This window comes from Rhinatrema bivittatum, chromosome 16, assembly GCF_901001135.1.
Source record: "Rhinatrema bivittatum chromosome 16, aRhiBiv1.1, whole genome shotgun sequence".
Classification (NCBI taxonomy): Eukaryota; Metazoa; Chordata; class Amphibia; order Gymnophiona; family Rhinatrematidae; genus Rhinatrema; species Rhinatrema bivittatum.
In genome coordinates, this window is record NC_042630.1 from 35,718,407 (window position 1) to 35,738,492 (window position 20,086).

At 47.1% G+C, this 20,086-nt stretch overlaps 1 protein-coding gene across 1 annotated transcript; it reads left to right on the forward strand.

Annotated features, from left to right (window-relative positions):
- Window positions 1–10,721: 10,721 nt before the first annotated feature.
- Window positions 10,722–19,845, forward strand: LOC115078139 (SLAM family member 5-like). The gene is made up of 3 exons (XM_029580821.1): window positions 10,722–11,004; window positions 15,343–15,675; window positions 19,310–19,845. Exons 1-3 carry the CDS (start codon window positions 10,959–10,961, stop codon window positions 19,606–19,608), a joined length of 678 nt encoding a protein of 225 aa, XP_029436681.1. The 5' UTR covers window positions 10,722–10,958; the 3' UTR covers window positions 19,609–19,845.
- Window positions 19,846–20,086: the final 241 nt, after the last annotated feature.

The window sequence follows — 20,086 nt, forward strand, 5'->3', positions numbered from 1 at the left end:
CCGTCACACATGCAGAGTCAGACACTTGCCAAATATACTATGGTCTCTTTATACTGTAAGTAAAAACATATGACAAGAACTGAACTGGAAACGCAACTCTACATGCAGTGCAATAATGGAAAAACAGAAACATCACAATTTCTCATAAAATAACTAATAAATCAAGAAATATAAAACACCAATTGTAATAGTAAAACCATATTAATAAATAGCGTAAATAATTCAAAACATCTGATGAACAGAGCCTCCAATATTTAAAAGCTCATTTAAACTTAAAAACTTTTTATAAAATTTCCCAACCACCAATAAAATATTTAAAAACAGCAAACTAATTAAACACCACCCAATAATTAAGGATTTTAAATCCTCCAACTCTCTATAGCTGGGAACATTTGATTTTCAGTCACTCTGAGATTGTCATGGATTATTGTGGAATGGAGGGAGGTGCACAAACTTTATTCTCTCTCATATACACACACGTTTATTCTCTCATACACACACTCCCTCTCTTTCGATGGATACACTGACACACACACTTGCTCTATCATAAGTTCTCTCACACACATGCTATCACTGCCACATACTCCCTCTCACACATGTGTTTCTCCTGCTGTACAAACTGTTATAAATGGAGGTGATGGGGAGGATCCAAGATGGCGTCAGCACCATCAGCTTGAACGCTGTGGTAGTTTCCTTTTGGTTTTCTTCAAAATTTTCCGGCAAAAATGCCCCATTCCGTCCGGAAAAGACATGCTAAGGAGAGGACCTACCCTGGGGTCACTTCTGCGTTGTCTATGACCGGTCCGATGGATGACCATGCCGTTCGTGGGAGTGGAGTCGCTGCGGGTGGAAACTGTGGAAGAGGTACAAGTTTCCCCCCCTTGGACTCGGTTATATCTTTGTCGTCCCCCCACCCCGCTGTGGAGAGCAGCTCCAGCGAACCCTGCTGCAACTCAGGAACCCGGAAGAGAGTCTGGCTCCGTCGCCTGCTGATGATGCAGGCAGTCGTAGATCCAGGCAGGGAGCTCCCCTCCGGGAGGAGGAAGTGTAGATGCCTAGGTGCCTTTGCTCAGCGAGTCTGCCGGTACCGCAGCCACGGGAGAGCAACTGCTGATGAATGGTAGGGGCTTTTCTACCCCTCTGGCTACACATCCGCGATTTCTCCTGGCAAGACCCAAACAGATAACCTTGGACTCTATCTGGGAAGCAACTGAGGGACTTTGGAAACTCTCTAACTAACCAGCTAAATCTTTTGGCTCAAAGATCTAATGAGAACGATATCCGTCTGCAAATGGTGGAAAATTCTACCAAAGTTACATCTCAGCAGATCAATGAGTTTAAAACTAGTCTGATTTCTATTAAATTTCTACAGGAATCTTTCATAAAGGACAATTCATTCTTACTACATAAAACTGAGAACTTGGAGAACACTGTTCGGAGTAGAAATCTCCATTTAGTGAATATTCCCAAGATGCCTTATATATCACCCAAGATATCTAATGGAGGTCCTTAAAGTTTCTGAGCAAGCAGTCTATCTGCCCCCACCTTAAGAAATGGAAAGAAGGAAGTCAACCCGGGACAGCAAATGAAGCTCCATTAGAACGCCCTGAGGAATCGGCTACGCCACTTATGAATATTATTGAGTTTTTAGAGACTTCAGATTCTGCTCGAGCAATTCCCATTGTAGCTTTTATCTTGGAACCCGATAGAGACTGGATATTGAAAGCTTTTCTTTAGGCGTAGATTAAAGACCTTCTTGCAGCTCCAGGTTAGAGTATTTCCTGATGTGTCTAAACAGACACAAAAGAAGAGAGAGCAATTTTGGCTGCTGAGACCAGAGGTCCTGCAAATAGGGGCCCTTCTTCCTAGTGAAATTCCCCTGTAAGTGTTACATTAAATATAGGGGTGTTTCATATATATTTTTTTCTCCTTCACAGTTAACACAATTCCTCAGCGATAAAATTGCAATTTCTCAGGATAGTGTAGTATAAATTTCCTTATATATTATGCCTCCCAAGATGGCTACGTATTAGCGCTCTCTATTTTTTTTTTTTTTAAACATCCTTTAGAGGTGCTGACTTTAATTTTTCCTTTTTTTTTTTTTGTTTGATGTTTCTTGGGATTGTGGACCTGGATTCCCCTATGATACTGGACTTGATTACAAGCTGGCACGGAACAATATACACACTGTATAGATATATTACAAGCTTTAGCTTGTATTTATTGAAAAACATTATATGTAATATATCTATACAGTGTGTATATTATTCCGTGCCAGGTTTTACATATCATGATCTGACATGTACCGCATGAATACGATGTATATGTATTAGATATGAAATTTTTGGAATGTGCAAAGTTATATGAAGGAGTATTAATTATATAAGTGCATATGGTTTTTAGGTGGTATGAGGTGTATGATATGATTTGAGTGGTGTGGATGGATAGTATGGATGTATGGAGGGTAATGTATGTATGATGATGTTTTAATATTAGGGTGAGTACTATCCCGCATAGCTGGTTATGTGTAATATGCACGTTAAATGTATTTGTAGATAACAAATAATAATAAAAAATTTGGGCAGTATATATTGCCGAGTTCCTCTGTAGTGTTTGTATAGTTTAGATGTAGGACAGAGGTATTGCATGTGCGTTTTTTACCTGTACAGGGAGGGAGGCAGCAGCAAAGCTATAGCAGGCCTGTGCCAACCATGGGGGGACAGGATGGAAGTTCTGAGACAGCCGAGGGACTGTGCTGGGAGGAAGAGAGGCAGGCAGGGTGGCAGCGAGGCAACTTTACCTTGGAATGGAGAGCTACAGCCGTGGACACTGTACAGCAGGCTGCAAAACCGGGCTGTTGGTCACCCTAAGCTGCTCTCTATTTTCTTAGCTGTAGTTCTTACCTTTCATCTCTAGAGGTCGTTCATGGCACAGATGGGTGAAACTATGCCCCCTGGATAGGCTGTGCACCTTAATAGCTTTCCTTGGGAGCATTCATCTTGTGATGTCATCATGTCACTCTCTTCGCTGCAGGAAGTGGGAAACACGCAGACACCACTGCCTGCCCTGCTACCGATGGCTGTCTCAGTGGCATAGAGGCATGCTATGTGCGGCCATGTTGGGAGTCCCACGTTTGGGTCCCTGACTCCCCAGGCCAGTTGGAGGGCTCTAGGGATGCCTTTACAGTGACACCTGCTGGCCAGCCTAAGAGATGCTGGAGCAGCCTTGGCCCGAGAGCAGGCAACTCCTGTCCCCGGGGGGCCTTGGAGGGCCGCACAGTCCAAGGAAGGGTGCGGGACTCACTCAGGGCAAAATCCCCCCCCCCCAAACGAAGGTCTTGAAAAGGAACTACCTTGTAATCCCTCCCCACCCCACCCGACTCCTACTCCCCCATCCCCAAAAGGAAAGCAGACTGTCCGCTCCTGCACCCTAGTGGCAGCTGCTGAGGTGGGTGGGATGAGAGGTGTAGCTTGGGAGGAGGGGGAGGCAGGGTGCTTATTAATCAACGATAAGGACAGACCATCGGGTCGATACAGTAAAGTCCGCAGGAGACGCGCACCGGCCACTCTCCTGTGCACGTGATTCTCTATTTAAATGAGGCCCGGCGGTAGAAACAGGCAAAAGGAGGTGCTAGGGACACTAGCGCGTCCCTAGCGCCTCCTTTTGGACCGGAGCGGCAGCTGTCAGTGGGTTTGACAGCCGACACTCAATTTTGCCGGCGTCGGTTCTCGAGCCCGCTGACAGCCACGGCTCGGAAACCAGATGCCGGCAAAATTGAGCGTCCAGTTTTCGACCCAACAGCCACGGGCCAGCTTCAAAATGTTATTTATTTATTTATTTATGTATTTATTTATTTATTTTACCTTTGTTTACCTTTCGGGACCTCCGACTTAATATCGTCATGATATTAAGTCGGAGGGTGCACAGAAAAGCAGTTTTTACTGCTTTTTTGTGCACTTTCCCGGTGTCCGGAGAAATTAACGCCTACCGTTGGGTAGGCACTAATTTCTGAAAGTAAAATGTGTGGCTTGGCTGCACATTTTGCTTTGTGAATTGCGCGGGAATACCTAATAGGGCCATCAACATGCATTTGCATGTTGCAGGCGCTATTAGGTTCGGGGGGGTGGACGCGCGTTTTCAGCCCCTTACTGAATAAGGGGTAATGCTAGCGCGTCGAAAACGCGCGTCCAATAGCGGGTTAACAGTGCGCTCTGTCGGAGCGCACTGTACTTGTATCGGCCCGTATGAGATTTAGAGGGGATAAAATGCTTAAGGTGTCTTGATGCACACCTCCCAGTCTGAGTCTCAAAGAAGTGACAGGATTTGAATACCGCCATAATGAGTGAGTGTTTTGGGTATTTTAACGACGACGACGATGATATTGAAGTGCACGGAGGACAGTGGGGTGCACCCGTAAGCAGCAGCAGCCCTGGGATGCTGGCACCGCACCAGCTGAATGACTGGCGGACGGGCGTGGAGTTGTTTTCCTATCGCTGCTGACAGACCAGCACCGGCAGGATGTGTGCACGGCCCAGATAACGGGGAGGGGGTGAGGGCAATGCTTAAGAAAAAACTCAAAAGGCATGGCCAATGCCTTCGCTTTCTGTGCATAAAACAAGTATGAGGGATACAAAAAAAAAAGCCCTCATTCCTCCCCAGAATATGGGCCCTGCCTTTCTCCACCCTGAATATCTGCGTCTTTGGTTTTCCTCCTTCTTGCGGTCATCCTGTTGTCCTCGTTCTTACCTGCAGTCTCCCCCCTACCTACCTCCCACCTGCACGCCCTCTCCCCCTGGCTCCATTTGCTCAACAGTCGCTCCCCTCCTGTAATTTATCCGGCTGAATGCCGACTAACCCAGCTGAAATGTATCCATATAACCTTGGGGTGTTCTGGAGGCGTTTCTGGGAGGAGTTAGGCTAGCCTGATAAGTCATCCTGCTAACTCTCTGGTTGTGCCGTAGAGCTGTCCTACTCTGAGCCGGATAAACTTATCCAGCTATCTTTAAGATAGCTGCCTGCATTCAATAGTGCGGCTATACCGCCGGATATCCCTGCAAAGTCAGCCAGATAAATGGATCCGGCTAACTTTGCAATCCAGCCAGTGCATGAATATTGACTTCTTTGTGTGTCTTTACTGGTTTAAAAGGCTGCGGCAGATGTATTTCTTCGAGGTCTGTGTCCCTCCACGAGCTACTGCAGGATTAGAAACAGTTACTGCTGCTACTTCTGTCCCATCCCACCACCAGCCCTCCATTTCTCTCCCTCTCTTCCCCACCAACCCCCACACCTCTTCCTGTGCATCTTCCCCTGCCTCCCCATCTCATCCCTTTCCTCCACCAAGCCTTCATTTCCTCTCTTCCCCCTATTTCCCTAGTATGTGTCCCTGTCACCTCCTTCCCCAGCATCTGCCTCCTACCTCTTAGCTCCTACCCCCATTTCCTACCCCCATTTCCTGAGCCTCTCCTCCTTCCCCACCATCTGGCACCCATCTCTCACTCGTGCACCCCTCCCCGCCACTTGCCCCATTCTTCGCCAGCATGAGCTGCCCCTCTGCTGCAGCAGCGAATGATGGGAGCCTGTCCTGCGGCACCGCGAGCACACTCCAGCCCTCACTTCCTGCAGTTGAGATCATGGCTGCTGCAGGACAGGCTCCCGCTATTCTCCCCCCTTTCTAGCTGCCGTTTGAGTCCTAGTTGGGCAGGAGTTTCCCCCTCTGCTGTGCGGGAGATGAGATACCACTGCAGGAGGCTTGGCAGGCACAGACGGAGAAAAACAGAATCAGAAGACGGATAGAAACCGTAAGGACCCATCCAGTCCCTGGCTTAATTTACTTCCTGGCGCGGTGCCATAGAGCCCAGTGGCTCGCTGGCTTCCCCCGCACTTCCTCTCCACCTCCGTGCCTGTCCCAGGCTTTCATGAATTCTCTCTCTGTTTTAGCCTCCATCAACCTCTCCTGGGAGGTTCCACGCGCCCACCTGACAATCCCCTGCCACGAGGAAATATTCTCGGAGGTTAGGCCTCATATCATGACGGCACGGCCAGGGTCATGTCTGGCTAATTCTTAAACCGGTCCAATAAAAGCCCACAAAGGCCACCAAGGATCCAGTTTTCCTCAGGACCGATGCAGTCCCCAAACTGTGCATTTAAAAGGAGCTTTTCATACTCAGTTTTTCTATTTTCTGAAGCCTTTGAGGTCTCTCCCTCCATGAAAGAAAAGCAACTCTGTGCAGCCCACAACCAGCTAAAAGTCCCCTGAAACCCCCAAACCCTGAGGATTATTCGGACAGATATCAAGTTCAGAAATACAATACATTCCCCCCCCCCCCCCCCCCCCCCCCCCGGGTGCTATTTCCTCTTTTCCTTTCTCATCTGATATTCCACCTTTCCCTAACAGCAGGGGCAAGGCGGAGCAAGTTAAGTTTAAGATCACCGAGCGAGTAAGAAAGCAGGTACAACACACAGATATGGGGTAGATCGCAAGGCAGCTAGATTTGGTGTGAGTGACACCATTTTCCTGACTAATATACGTTCAGGATTCTCAGGCAGGCGACATCGGAGTCTCCTGCATTGATTGTGCATCACACCGATGCACCCCTCTATACAAAAGTACGCCTGCCGTGCCAGGACGTGCGTTATTTACCACAGGGCAAGGCCCCCCTGTTATTTTCTGTGGGGCCTAAGTTAAGTAATGCACATTTTGGCCCCTTGGGGCACCTGAGTGAATAAGGGTGATACGAGCTTGAGGGGGCTTATTGGATCACCAGGTCGGTGCATTGTTTCCTCCCCGCCGATATCTTTTTTTTTTTTTTTACCACTTGGCATCAAACTTTCAGGATAGGGTAAGGGTTCCAGTTGGATCCTGATGGGTAAATATTTCTGGGAGGATCCTCAGAGACGCAACGGTTGCGTGCATGCTATTCCGCTCGTTTTGTGTGCAGCTTCTCGAGGTTTGTTTATTTATTTTAGCGGAAGGATTAATCCTCTTCCTCTGATTGTGAGTGTTACTTCATCACATCCCCAAGGTGACAGGATGTGTATCCCTTCTATCCTGCACGGAGTCCTCCATCCTCAGCCAAAAGAGTGAGAAGTCGTCCATCCTCCGCTCATGGCTCAGACAGCCCTCCCCGTTTCTGGTTGGACGCAGCTTCTCCTTAGCTCAAGGATTTTCCCATACCCTAGGATTTGTATTTTTTTCTATCTTCCCTTTGACTTGTCAGCTTTTAGCTTGGCGGGATCCCTCTTCTCCCACCTCTGCCTCCGGGTGATTCATTCCAATTTCTTTCAAAATCAGGAGTTTTCTCTCCCGGCTCCAATTATTCCCAAGTTTTGCCTCCCAGCACTAATTCCCAAACAGAATGGGCTCCCCCCCCCCTTCACTTAAAACTGCATTATCCACAGGCTCTGACGCCCTTCTGAAATCAGTCACGGGATTTCCAAGCCTGGTCCCCTGGGACCTTGCCAAAAAAAAACACCCCCGTTTTTGGGGTAGCAGTGCTGGTTGTATATGAGACCGTATGTACACGTTCTTTCATGATTCAGAAAGGATTTGAATTCTTCTTAAATTCACAGCAAAAACTTTCAACTACAATCTAGAAATGAAACTGGAGTATTATTTAACATTCGAAAAATAAGAACATAAAAAATTGCCATGCTGGATCAGACCAAGGGTCCATCAAGCCCAGCATCCTGTTTCCAACAGAGGCCAAACCAGGCCACAAGAACCTGGCAAGTACCCAAACACCAAGAAGATCCCATGCCACTGATGCAATTAATAGCAGTGGCTATTCCCTAAGTAAACTTGATTAATAGCCATTAATGGACTTCTCCTCCAAGAACTTATCCAAACCTTTTTTGAACCCATCTACACTAACTGCACTAACCACATCCTCTGGCAACAAATTCCAGAGCTTAATTGTGCATTGAGTGAAAGAATTTTCTCAGATTAGTCTTAAATGTGCTACTTGCTAACTTCATGGTATGCCCCATAGTCCTTCTATTATCCGAAAGTGTAAATAACCAATTCACATCTACTTGTTCAAGACCTCTCATGATCTTAAACACCTCTATCATATCCCCCTCAGCTTCGTCTTCTCCAAGCTGAACAGCCCTAATCTCTTCAGCCTTTCCTCATAGGGGAGCTGTTCCATCCTCTTTATCATGGTTGCCCTTCTCTGTACCTTCTCCATCACAACTATATCTTTTTTGAGATGCTGCGACCAGAATTGTACATAGTATTCAAGGTGCGGTCTCACCATGGAGCGATACAGAGGCATTATGACATTTTCCGTTTTATTCACCATTCCCTTCCTAATAATTCTTAACATTCTGTTTGCTTTTTTGACTGCTGCAGCACACTGAGCCGACTATTTCAAAGTATCATCCACTATGATGCCTAGATCTCTTTCCTGGGTGGTAGCTCCTAATATAGAACCTAACATCGTATAACTACAGCAAAGTTTATTTTTCTCTATGTGCAACACCTTGCACTTGTCCACATTAAATTTCATCTGCCATTTGCCCAATCTTCCAGTCTCGCAAGGTCCTCCTGCAATTTATCACAATCCGCATGTGATTTAACTACTCTGAATAATTTTGTATCATCCACAAATCTGATAACCTCACTCGTCTTATTCCTTTCCAGATCATTCATAAATATATTGAAAAGCACCGGTCCCAGTACAGATCCCTGAGGCACTCCACTGTTTACCCTTTTCCACTGAGAACACTGTCCATTTAATCCTACTCTCTGTTTCCTGTCTTTTAACCAGTTTGTAATCCACGAAAGGACGTCGCCTCCTATCCCATGACTTTTTACTTTTCCTAGAAGCCTCTCATGAGGAACTTTGTCAAACACCTTCTGAAAATCTAAATACACCACATCTACCGGTTCACCTTTATCCACATGTTTATTAACCCCTTCAAAAAAATGAAGCAGATTTGTTAGGCAAGACTTCCCTTGGGTAAATCGATGTTGACTGTGTTCCATTAAAGCGTCTTTCTATATGCTCTGTGATTTTGAGCTTGAGAATAGTTTCCACTATTTTTCCCGACACTGAAGTCAGGCTCACTGGTCTACTCTTTGGCAACCAGGTCATTCGAGTAGGGCTTTCAGGGGCCCACCCGATTTAGGGAAGCTTTGGTACATCCCACCGTCTGGACTGATCCTGGTACGTACAGGGAAAAGAAAATTACTTCCTTACCTGCTAATTTTCGTTCCTGTAGTACCAAGGATCAGTCCAGATGCCCTCCCGGTTACTGCTGGGATATGGGGTTTGCCTGCTCGATCTGCCATTACATTGCTATTTTTGGGTTTCTGTTGGTCTTTTGCCTCCGTTCCTTGAGGCTGTTCGACAGTTCTCTTTGCAAGTTTCAATTGTTAGTATCATTTGATCTACTTTCAGATACACTTGATCCAATCCGTTCTAGTTTGTTATTCTGGCTTTGATATTCTCTATACTGAGGATCTAGGGAGGGTGCACTGGTTGATATGTCAGCACTCTCTGAAGCTTTGTCTGACTCCATCTGCTGGATGGGGGACATAACCCACCATCTGGACTGATCCTTGGTACTACAGGAACGAAAATTAGCAGGTAAGGAAGTAATTTTGTCACCTCCCTGACCAGTCTCTCTCTCTCTCACTCACACACACACATACCAGTCACCTCCCTGACCAGTCTCTCTCTCACTCACAAGTACCAGTCTCTCTCTCTCACACACACACATACCAGTCTCTCTCTCACACACATACACGTATCAGTCACCTCCCTGACCTGTCTGTGTCTCTCTCACAGAAACACTTCACCTCTGACCAGTCTCTCTCTCAATCACACATGCTCTCTCACTTACATACAAGCTCTCAATCACACACCAATGCTCTTGCTCCCATTCTGCTACTCTCTCACACACACACACACACAAGCTCACATGGAGCCTCTTCTCATTGCTTGGCCCAATAAGCCTGGCCTCTGCTCTTCAGCCGCCATCAGCCTGGCTTCCAGTGGTGATGCACAGGGTCTCGCTGCCCTTCAGCCATCGCCGGCAGCAATCCCCTACCAACTGCATCGGCCAGTCCGCCTCTGGGGAGAAGGGAAGCACAAGTGGGGCAGTGGGACACTGGGAGCTGCGACACACCTGCTGGTGCTTGGCGACACACTGATGTGTCATGACACACTGGTTGAGAATTGCTGCTCTAGATCTTGGTTCTCCTTTTAAGGTTTGTTTTGAACCATTTAATATCCTTTCTGAACTGGATTTGTAAGCAACTACCTAGTTCAATGGACCTCCTCGTCATTTCCAAACTCTGGCCTGTCTACCTCTTATCTTTTGCAAGTGCGGTGCTCTCTGTTTACCGTCCCGCTCCTTATACTCTCAGACCTAACTTCTGGCCCAGCTTGGCCCCCATCTGCAATTAATTTACCCCTTTTAAACATGGGGAACGTGTGCATCTATCGCCACTATAGTTTCTTAAGCTGCTTTCTTTTGTACTGGGACTGGAAGGTTAAACATATTTTCCTTGATCACCCGTTTTCCTGATTCAAACTTCCTTCTGAGCTTATACTAAGGTTCCCATGACCCCTTTTTCTAACCAGGACCTTGGCTTCTCTCTCACATCCTCCTAACTGCATCAGAGTCTTGGCCTCTCACATAGCAGACGGGAGCCAGTCTCCTCAATTATACCTATTCCAGCATCTGTCTTCAGGATCCTCTACCAATTTCAAAGAGCTGCAAATTGAGAAGAGGTTTCAGCACCTCAGCAGGATTATTTCAATGCGTGGCTCTTCCCTTTGAACCATTTTGGTGCCCCCAGCTACTTTTCAGGACTTAATGGAAAGACTACATGGGGATAAATATTCAAAGACCTGCAGTTCCGACTACGCCTCCGATGGTAGTAAAAAGGAAGTGGTCTGTATCTGCATTTTACAGAACTGAAGAAGTTTCCGAGTCCGCCAGCAAACAAAATGCTAGAAGAAAGTCTGAGATGTGTCTGCCTGCTTGTATTATTTGGTGAGTTGTTCCTTTTTGCTTTGTCGACATGAAGTTTAATGGACATGCTGCTGGTGGCAACTGTTTTTTTTCTATTGGGCAAACAATAAAAGCGTGCTAAACTCTTGGGAGCTCTGCTCTGTTCATCCGTTCAATGCAGAATGAGCTGTGGATATTACTGCCCAAATATACCAGGGAATTACAGGTCGGACTGCAAGGCTGGTACAGTGTAAGGAATGCAAAAGGAGCAGACGGCAGAACTTACAGCCGCAGGAAGCAATGGGCGAGGAAACCAGTGTCCCTCTTAAGTTTTTAACGCGTTTTATCATGTTACATTCTTGCAAATTATTGAAGCTACGTTTCCATCTTGTCCCACTCATCTCGCTTGTCTGCGAAGGTTATTCTTTAAAGACAAGATGTAGTATTTCTCTTTACTTTTTCTGCACGTTGTCTAATGGCAGGAGCCGGGTGGCATCTTCTAGCCTAGCCCATTTATTGAAGCATGAGCTTTTGAGGACAGCGTCCACTTCTCGTCAGGTGCATGAAGTGATGTTGAATGTCTCGCTCATGTTGGTAACTGCCGTTTCTTGTGATAAGTGCTGGCACAGTTTGCTGGGTTTTGTGACTACCGGTACTTCTCATTTCATCTTCTCTTGGAAGATTGCTTTTTCCTTTTATTTTTTTGGAAGGTCATAGGCATACAATAAATGTGATAAATATATTTTCCTCTCTATGACAAGGCACATCAGGTTTAAGAAGCTCCTCTCCTTAAAAGATGAGTTGGTTTGTTTTTTTTTAGATCGATTAAGGCTGAGATACCTACGTTATATCCTACAAAAATTACAGTGCGCTATCGCTGCTGGGAAACATTTTGTTGAATTAAGAAAATGCAAAATCAGTTTTGGATACACGGTACAGGGTGTTTGTTTGTCAAACTGTTTGGACAGCAGTCACGTCAATGTTGTACACACAGGATCTGCAGAGTGTTTTTTCAAAGCAAACAGTCCCATGATCTCCCAAAGGGCCATAACCACTTAAGTCCCTCTGAATATTACGCTCCCTGTGCCTTTCATGTACTGAAATCTCCGTTTCTGTAGCAGAACTTCATAGTTTTCCCCACTACTGATGTCAGACCAAGTGGTCTGCAGTTGCCTGCCTCCTTCTTGTTCCCAAGTTTTACTCACATCTTGTTACCTCAGGACCTCGGTATAGCCCCGTGCCCTTCTCTAGTGGCAGTGGGCTCTAAAAGCCCTATGCACGTCTTCCTCCGTAAATGGGTTTGCTCTCGTCTTTCGTGGCGCTCTTTCCTGCCTTGCTCTTTTTCTGTACAGTAGAAAAATGTAAAACAGCTTCCACCTGCTTCTCCCCTTTCCTAACCAACGCTACGCTCTCCTTTTATCTTTCACGGGCCAGACAGCCTCTCCGACCCCTGCCTGAAGAAGGTGGGACACCTGTTCCCTGGGTTTGTATTTTATTTCACCCACCCATGCCCATAGCTGGTGGCAGGGTTTGAAAACCGCGCAGGTTTGAAGATCTGCCCCAAAGTCCTTTGAATGAACCAGCACTAGCTGTGCTCTAACACTGAGCCATGCAGTGATCTCTGAATCCCAGATGATCATCCACTGCTATATCAGAAATAAGGTCCCCGTTGGTAAGTTCCAGGTCTGTTATCACTCCCTCCCATGTAGGTTCTGTTATCAGCTGATGAACCAACACTAGAACTGATCTGCAAAAGCTGCACTTAGCATTTCAAACGTTTTTTCTTTTAATATTTTTTTTTAAATGTCTTTTTTCCACTGGTGAGATCTCTCTTTAGCTCAGACTCCAAGGGGCATCCAAAATAGAAAATAATTGCAGATTCAGAGTTTCATTTCCGGAAAATGCAAAGCATACTGCCCTAAAGGCATGACTCCACTTCCCTCTCAGCTTGAGTCAGGATCAGCAGATTTAAGGGGAACAGTCATTTCACATTCTGATCAGCGTTTCCCAACCAGGGCGCCATCAGGCCTGATCAAGAGTACCACGGAAAAATCACCAGTTTCTAGTTTATTAGTTTTTTATATACTGTAGTATCAGTAAAACCTTCACTATGGTTAGAATACAATAAAAGACCAACCCGCGATACACTATCCCCTTTAACCCATTCTTACCGCCTCTTTAAATCACCGGGTAACCCCTTCCGCCTGCGGCATGTATATGAGATGTAAACGATCGAATTAGCTATTCCCTCCCATACAGTAACGCGCGCCCCGACTATCGCTTTTTTAACCTGCTGTTTTGCCACGCGTTTAACCTGCTAACTTACCGCCTACCCTTACCCCTGCGTTAGAGGCAGGGGTAAGGGTAGGCGGCAAACTTCCCCCAGCCCCCGCTCACCTGCCCTGGCCGCGTCCATGGGTGCCGGTCTCCGGGGCATCCCCAGTTCTCTCCCCTCCTTCCGAAGCAACGAAAGTGGAAAAAAAAAAGCGAAAAAGCGAAAAAAAAAGTAGCAACGAAGTGGATGGTTCTCCTACGCTCAGGATTGCCAGTCCTCTCTCCCCTCCTCCCGAAGCAAGGCGCGTAAAGCAGCCTTGCTCCGGGAGGGAGGAGAGAGGGGACTGGCAGTGTAAAGCAACGAAGCAACTTGCTCTTCTTGCAGCCCCCCTCCGGAGACGGACATCGGTGGAGACAGACCGGCGACGAGGGACCGCGGCTCCCCTGCCTCCCGGAGGCGAAGATGGATGCCTGCACGGGCGAAAGCGGCCCCTGTACGTGGAATTGGGCCGCTCAAGGCGTGACGTCACGACGTTTGGCGTCACGGCATGTGACGTCACGTCTTGAGCGGCCCAATTGCACGCACAGGGGCCACTTTCACCTGTGCAGGCATCCATCTTCGCTGGAGGCAGGGGAGCTGCGGTCCCTCGTCGCCGATGTCTGTCTCCACCGATGTCCGTCTCCGGAGGGGGGCTGCAAGAAGAGCAAGTCGCTTCGTTGCTTTACACTGCCAGTCCTCTCTCCCCTCCTCCCAAAGCAAGGCTGCTTTACGCGCCTTGCTTTGGGAGGAGGGGAGAGAGGACTGGCAATCCCGAGTGTAGGTGAACCGTCCACTTCCTGGTACCTGTCATTTGAAATGACAGATACCAGCGTGTCCGTGAAGCGTTAGGCCCGCGTACCCAGGATACTGTATAGCGCTCTATACAGTAAAATGGGTTGCGCGGGCCTAACGCTTCACGGACGCAGCTTGCATTTGCAAGCTATTTACATACAGTATCGAGCGGTAGGTGAGCTGGACTGTGCGTGCGGCAACCGCGGGTGCGTCCGGCACTAACGCAGCTCTTCCTACCGCTCCTTACTGTATCGGCCTGTAAGTCTGGCTTGTGGTGGTTTACAGTTCAGTTTTTGTTGCATGTTTTGTATTACTACTGTATGGTCACTTTATTCTGCATTTATCAAGGGTCTGTTTGTATTTGCCATATCTGACTGAGCTGATGTGTTGTTAGTGTGTAGGTATCTATAGCAGCTTGACTTTTTCTTCTTTTCCTAACAGTAAGTGTATTGGTATTTTAGGGCCTGGTGTATTAATTGCCTTTTCATAAGTAGGGGGTGATAGGATTTGAGTGCTGGCAGTTATTGCAGTGCTGGTATGGGAGATTTACAATTCTGAAATTGTAATTCAATTGCTTCGTGGCTTTGAGGGCCAAGTCCATACCCAATAGACCTAATACCAATTCCAAGGATCTTTTTTACTTTTTTGCAGGGTTTTACAGCACTGCATGTAAATATAATATACATATTGCAAGTGATCTTTTTACCTCAGAAGACAGTACTTTAAACCTTCTTCATATAAAATCTATTATAAATGCATAATTTATAACTGTGTGGGGGAAGGGTGTGACCAGGGGGTAAGCAGGCTGTAAGTTTCAGCTCAGGCGCCTAATACCCTTGCATCGGTCCTGTTCCTGCATCAGGGAATCTTTTCCAGGGCATAATACTGGTGATTTTTCCTGACATCTTCTAGTCTAGGTATGGACGCAGGATCAAACAGCCTACCCACCTTGAGCCAATGGAGTGATACAGATACATAACTGGATCATCAGGGGTGTTACACATGTCTGGAGTTAGGATTCCAATAGTTGGTGGTTGAATAGGTGGTGTCATGGATCCTTTTTACTGTGCAAAGCTCACCAGGCTCCTCTGTGGACAGATTGCTCTCGGTAACTGGTTCAGACCACTGACACAGCTGGAACCCAGGTGTTAGCGGCGCCCCCCCCCCCCCATGCTGAATACATGACTGTTGAATAAGCCCAAGCTACTCCAGGACTGATGGTTCTGGTCCTCTGTCCAGGTGAGGTCTCACGGTCCTGATTCTGTGCTTCTCAGGTTCAGGATGGGCCCCTGGAATAGACACCACGCAGGTCGTGCTCGGGATTCTGGGAGAGTCGGCCACGTTACCTCTGGAGATTCCAAGTGAACTGAAGGTTGATGAAATCAACTGGAGCTCTGAAAGTGATGCGGTTATAGCTCGCACAAAGCTTGGGCAGATAGACAAGGAGATTGCTTCTGGTTTTATGAATCGACTCAAGGTCCCTGCTGGGAGCTTGTCCTTACAAATCCTGAACCTGAGGAAGGAAGACGGCGGATCCTACACAGCTCAAATAATTACTGATCCACCTTCAGCCCCCATCAAACGGGAATATAAACTTGAAGTATTCAGTAAGTTTTGTGTTCATTTTCAGCTTATATTCCTAAATGTTATCTCCATTTTACCACTATAAGTAAAACAAACACTTGGTACTGACTTTTCGTAGTGGGGTGTTGGAGAAAAACTGGAAATCTCTACAGCAGGGCTTCCCAAATCCTGGGGCCCCTACAGCCAGTCGGGTTTTCAGGATATCCACAATCAAAATGCTTGAGATGAATTTGCACATGTTGAGTCCATAATATGCAAATGTATCTCATGCATAATCATTGTGGCTATCCTGAAACCCCGACTGGCTGTGGGGTCCCCAGGATTTGGGAAACCCTACTTGTTAGGCTGAGAGAACCACTATTGGACAAATCCCCAAAGGCAGGTGAAGAGAGAACCCCAACCAACTAACTCCATAAATTGGGTTCATCTCCAGCTGAAAATTGTTTTGTAAGATTACAAGAGCCCCGGAGCAGCCTTATGGTAAATACTGTTCTTATATGAAGGAAGGTGGAATTTTCAGATAAGTTTGTTATTTATTTTAAACACACAAGCTCATTTTACCAGACTAATAACTAAACATTTCAGAAAGTACTGGAGTGTTGCACAAATAAATGCTTGAGGGAGGAGGTTTTTTTAGCCTGATGATTGAGAGACCCATTGCCATGTGGCCTTGAGCAAGCTGGCATTGTTAAAGCCAAGCAGGCCGATGCAATATCATGGGCATAAAAAAAGCTTGCGACCAAAGTGGACACACATTTTTTTCAATGCATGCACATACAACTCTCTTGGGCGCTCGATGCAATCGGCAAATGAGCTGCCGCGCTAAAAGGGACGCGCAATGGGTAATTTGTGCATCCCTAGTGCTCTACATCAGGTGCCCAGGAGATTTGGCCGTGCGCCCACAACAGCCTGGCCAGAGCTCCCTCCCCACCCCCAGCAGGGCTGTTCCTGATTGGTCCTTCTCATTGACAAGTGTCAGTGAAAGGACCAATCAGCAGGAAGTGAAGCAAGGAACAAATTAATATTATGTGCCCTGCTGTTGCGGTCTCCACCGCTTCCCCTCTATCCGCTGTGCTTGGTGCTCACCTCCGCTCCGCTCACCTCCGCTCCCACGGCTCCGCTAGGCCTCCAGGGCGTCCGCCATTGCCAGATCATCTCGCTGCTGCCACGCGCGCGCAAGGACGCGCATTATGGACGCACGGCCGCCGGAAGTCTGGCCCTGCCTGGGCTAACTACGCCACGCCCCAAGCCTGATTTAACCGGCGTTCGCCTGCCTTCTCATTGCCTTGCAACGAGGGTCGCTACTGTTAGTAGTTCTTAGTTGCGCTTCTGCTGTCCTGCATTCCGGTTGACCTCAGCTCGTTCCTGACTCCGCTTCTGCCTGCCGCCAGCCGTTGACCTCCGCTTGTTCCTGACTCCGCTTCTGCCTGCCATTGACCTCCGCTTGTTCCTGACTCCGCTTCTGCCTGCCGCCTGCCATTGACCTCAGCTTGTTCCCGACTTCGCTCCTGCTTGCCGCCAGCCTCCGACCTTTGCCTGTTCTCGGGACTGCTTCTACCAGCTGCCAGCCTGACTTGGGTTCGTCTCTGTCCCTACTCTCCACCCGTTCCAGCTCTATTGCACGCTACAGACTCCAGTTCTGCCTTCTGCTGGTCACAGTCCACAATACACTACAGACTCTGTTCCTGTTATCTATCTGCTCCGCTCCACGGCATACTACAGACCCCGGGCCTGCTCACAGACTGCTTCTATTCAGCAAGCCAGGGACTCTATCTGACTGCCCCGCTCTCGCCGGGCCTTCCAGCTCCCTGTTTACTGGACTCTGTGATTTACTCATTGCCCAGGCCTTCATTCTATAGAGACTGTACTGTGCTCCTAAGTCCCAAGGCTCTAGGACCCTACGGGTTCCTCCTGGGGGGTTCCTGGTTCCCGGGTGAAGACCTTTTGCCTGTGGCTCCGCCTCCCGACCTAGTCTGCCTTCAGGGTAGGTCGGCTCAAGGGTTCACACCTGGACTGCAGCTTCCCAGACTGCAACAGCTGCGTGCATGTTACCAAGACAGATACTCACTTTATGAGCATCTGTTTTATCCCACAGCAGCTAGTTTACTGGCACAATATACATGGCCCCGAGCATGTAAATTGTGGGCCCTGAAATTTTTTTTTTTTACGTCAAGTCTTTTGTTTTTGCCTGATGCTGCTTTCTGTGGTCTTTCCTACTTAGTATTGCGCCGACACTAAGTAGGAGGAACGACAGAAAAGCAGTTTATTTTTAAGTTGAGCCCTTGATGCGCGGAAAGACTTTACGCCTGCTCCGCGCAAGCATAAAATTTAATGGGTAAAAAAGTGCACCTCGTTCGCATGGGGATTTTTTGCATCACGGGGTAATGGCTAATAGCCTCATCTACATGTAATTTACACACGATGATCACTATTAGCTATGCGTGAGGTTGGAAGCAGTGATCCCTTTATTGCATCGAGGGTTATGGGCGCTCGTCCAAGTGCTTGTTAACCTGTGCTAGTCTCGGCACAATACTGCATCAGCCTGAAGGTGTTTTCCAACTTATTTTTGTCACAATTTGCACTTTTATTTGAGTTAATTTGGTGGTCATGATTTGCTTAAATAGCCTATATTGAACCAGAGTTGGGCAAACTACAAGTGGTTTCCATCTGGGCCATGGCAGCGAGATGAGTCTCAGCTTGTGCAGGCTTCAGTATGTCACACACCTGAAAGTGACATTCGCAGGAAAAGCACCCCCTCCCCCCCTCCTGTGCACAACTGGGCTCAGACTCTACAGCAGAGGTTACCAATCCAGTTCTCAGGGCACACCCAGCCAGTCAGGTTTTCAGGATGTTCACAATGAATATGCATGAGAGAGATTTGCATACAATGGAGGAAAATCTCTCTCATATATATTCAATGCACTCCCCCTGAAAACCTAGCAGGTTGGGTGTGTCCCAAGGACTGGGTTTCAGAACCCCTGCTCTAGAGAGCTCGCCCCCCTCCATGGATGGAGCTTCAAGATGGCTTCTGACCTTCAGAGGCAGGGCCACATCTGCCTGCTGACAGAAGAATTATTCCAAGGTAATGATGTGCATGAGCTTTCCCAACCACCTGGGTCACTCCTTCCCTGCCGAGTGCTGGTAATCTTCCTAACTAGCACTAAACCCGCAACATCACCCTTCTTCATTGGCTTCTAGCAGAGAAGAACTTACAATTTTTGAATTAAAAGTTTGCCCCAAAAACAGCTAATTGTTTTTCACTTTTTCAAAAAAAAAAAATAAATAAAAATATATATATATATACTAAGTGCAAGAATTACCATAAAGTTTAATGGGAACATTTTTTGATGCAAAAGGCAAAACAAAATTACAAAAAAAAAAATTGCTCTTTTTACATTTGCAATCCCCCTCCCCCCTTTCTTTTTTTTAAGCAACCCTCTACAAAGTGTTGTAAAAATAGTGATTTTAGATAGACTTTGATAGAAATTCCCCTATTACCAAAATGTTTTGCGGTTTTGCTTTCTGCACACCCCTGGGCACTAGAGTTGTTGGTTCAGTAGACCTCCCCAGGGCTTGCTTTCTATCTGTGGGGAGAGGGAAGGGGGAGGTTTATTTCACAGTTGTATCTCCGGCTTTTTTTTCTTTTTACCTGCACAGAACGGTTACCAAAGCCAGATATTAAAGTCATCAGAGGGGCACACATTGCTGGGAGCAAAACCTGCAATGTCATGTTGATTTGTACGGTGGAGAACAGATCAGAAGGCACAAACTACACCTGGACAGGAGAAGTCAGTGAAGAGGAGACGGTGGGATCGGTGCTTAACCTCTCCCTGACACTCAACGAGAGCAGTCTCACATACACCTGCACAGCCCGCAATCGTGCCAGCGCGACTTCTACAACAGTCATGCCGTGGGAATCCTGTGGGAAAGGTAAAATTAGTTGGCAAGGCATCTGAGAACCTCCCCATAATTATACATTGATTTTTGGTTAAATAATTTTTCAGATTCAATATTCTACATTGCTCATGTCCTGAATCCCCCCCAGCTCATGAACTGTCACTAACGTCAGCAGTGGCTCTAACATAGCTATAAAATCATCTATAATCTAATCTGGCTATACCATCCTCGACTTGAACATAAAACAAGGATACATTGAGTTACCACCTGACCTGGACCAACCCTGATGGACCAATCCAGTCCTGGTTTTATCCCTATTATATCTATGGCAGGGGTGGTCAACTCCAGTCCTTAAGAGCCAAAACACAAAGGAAAATTGGTTCTTACCTGTTAATTTTCATTCCTGTAGTACCAAGGATCAGTCCAGATTGCTGGGTTGTGTCTCCCTTCCAGCAGGTGGAGTCAGAGAAAAAAGTTCAAGGCACCCGGTGTGCCACCTGCAATCCTCCAGTATATTAAATGTCAAAGCAGAAATCA

Bases quoted from the DNA above. Each gene is read 5' to 3' on its own strand.
- LOC115078139 (XM_029580821.1), top strand. From the start codon at position 10,959: ATGCTAGAAGAAAGTCTGAGATGTGTCTGCCTGCTTGTATTATTTG. The intron at 11,005-15,342 runs GTGAGTTGTTCC...TGTGCTTCTCAG, and splicing joins CTGCCTGCTTGTATTATTTG to GTTCAGGATGGGCCCCTGGA. The intron at 15,676-19,309 runs GTAAGTTTTGTG...TTACCTGCACAG, and splicing joins ATATAAACTTGAAGTATTCA to AACGGTTACCAAAGCCAGAT.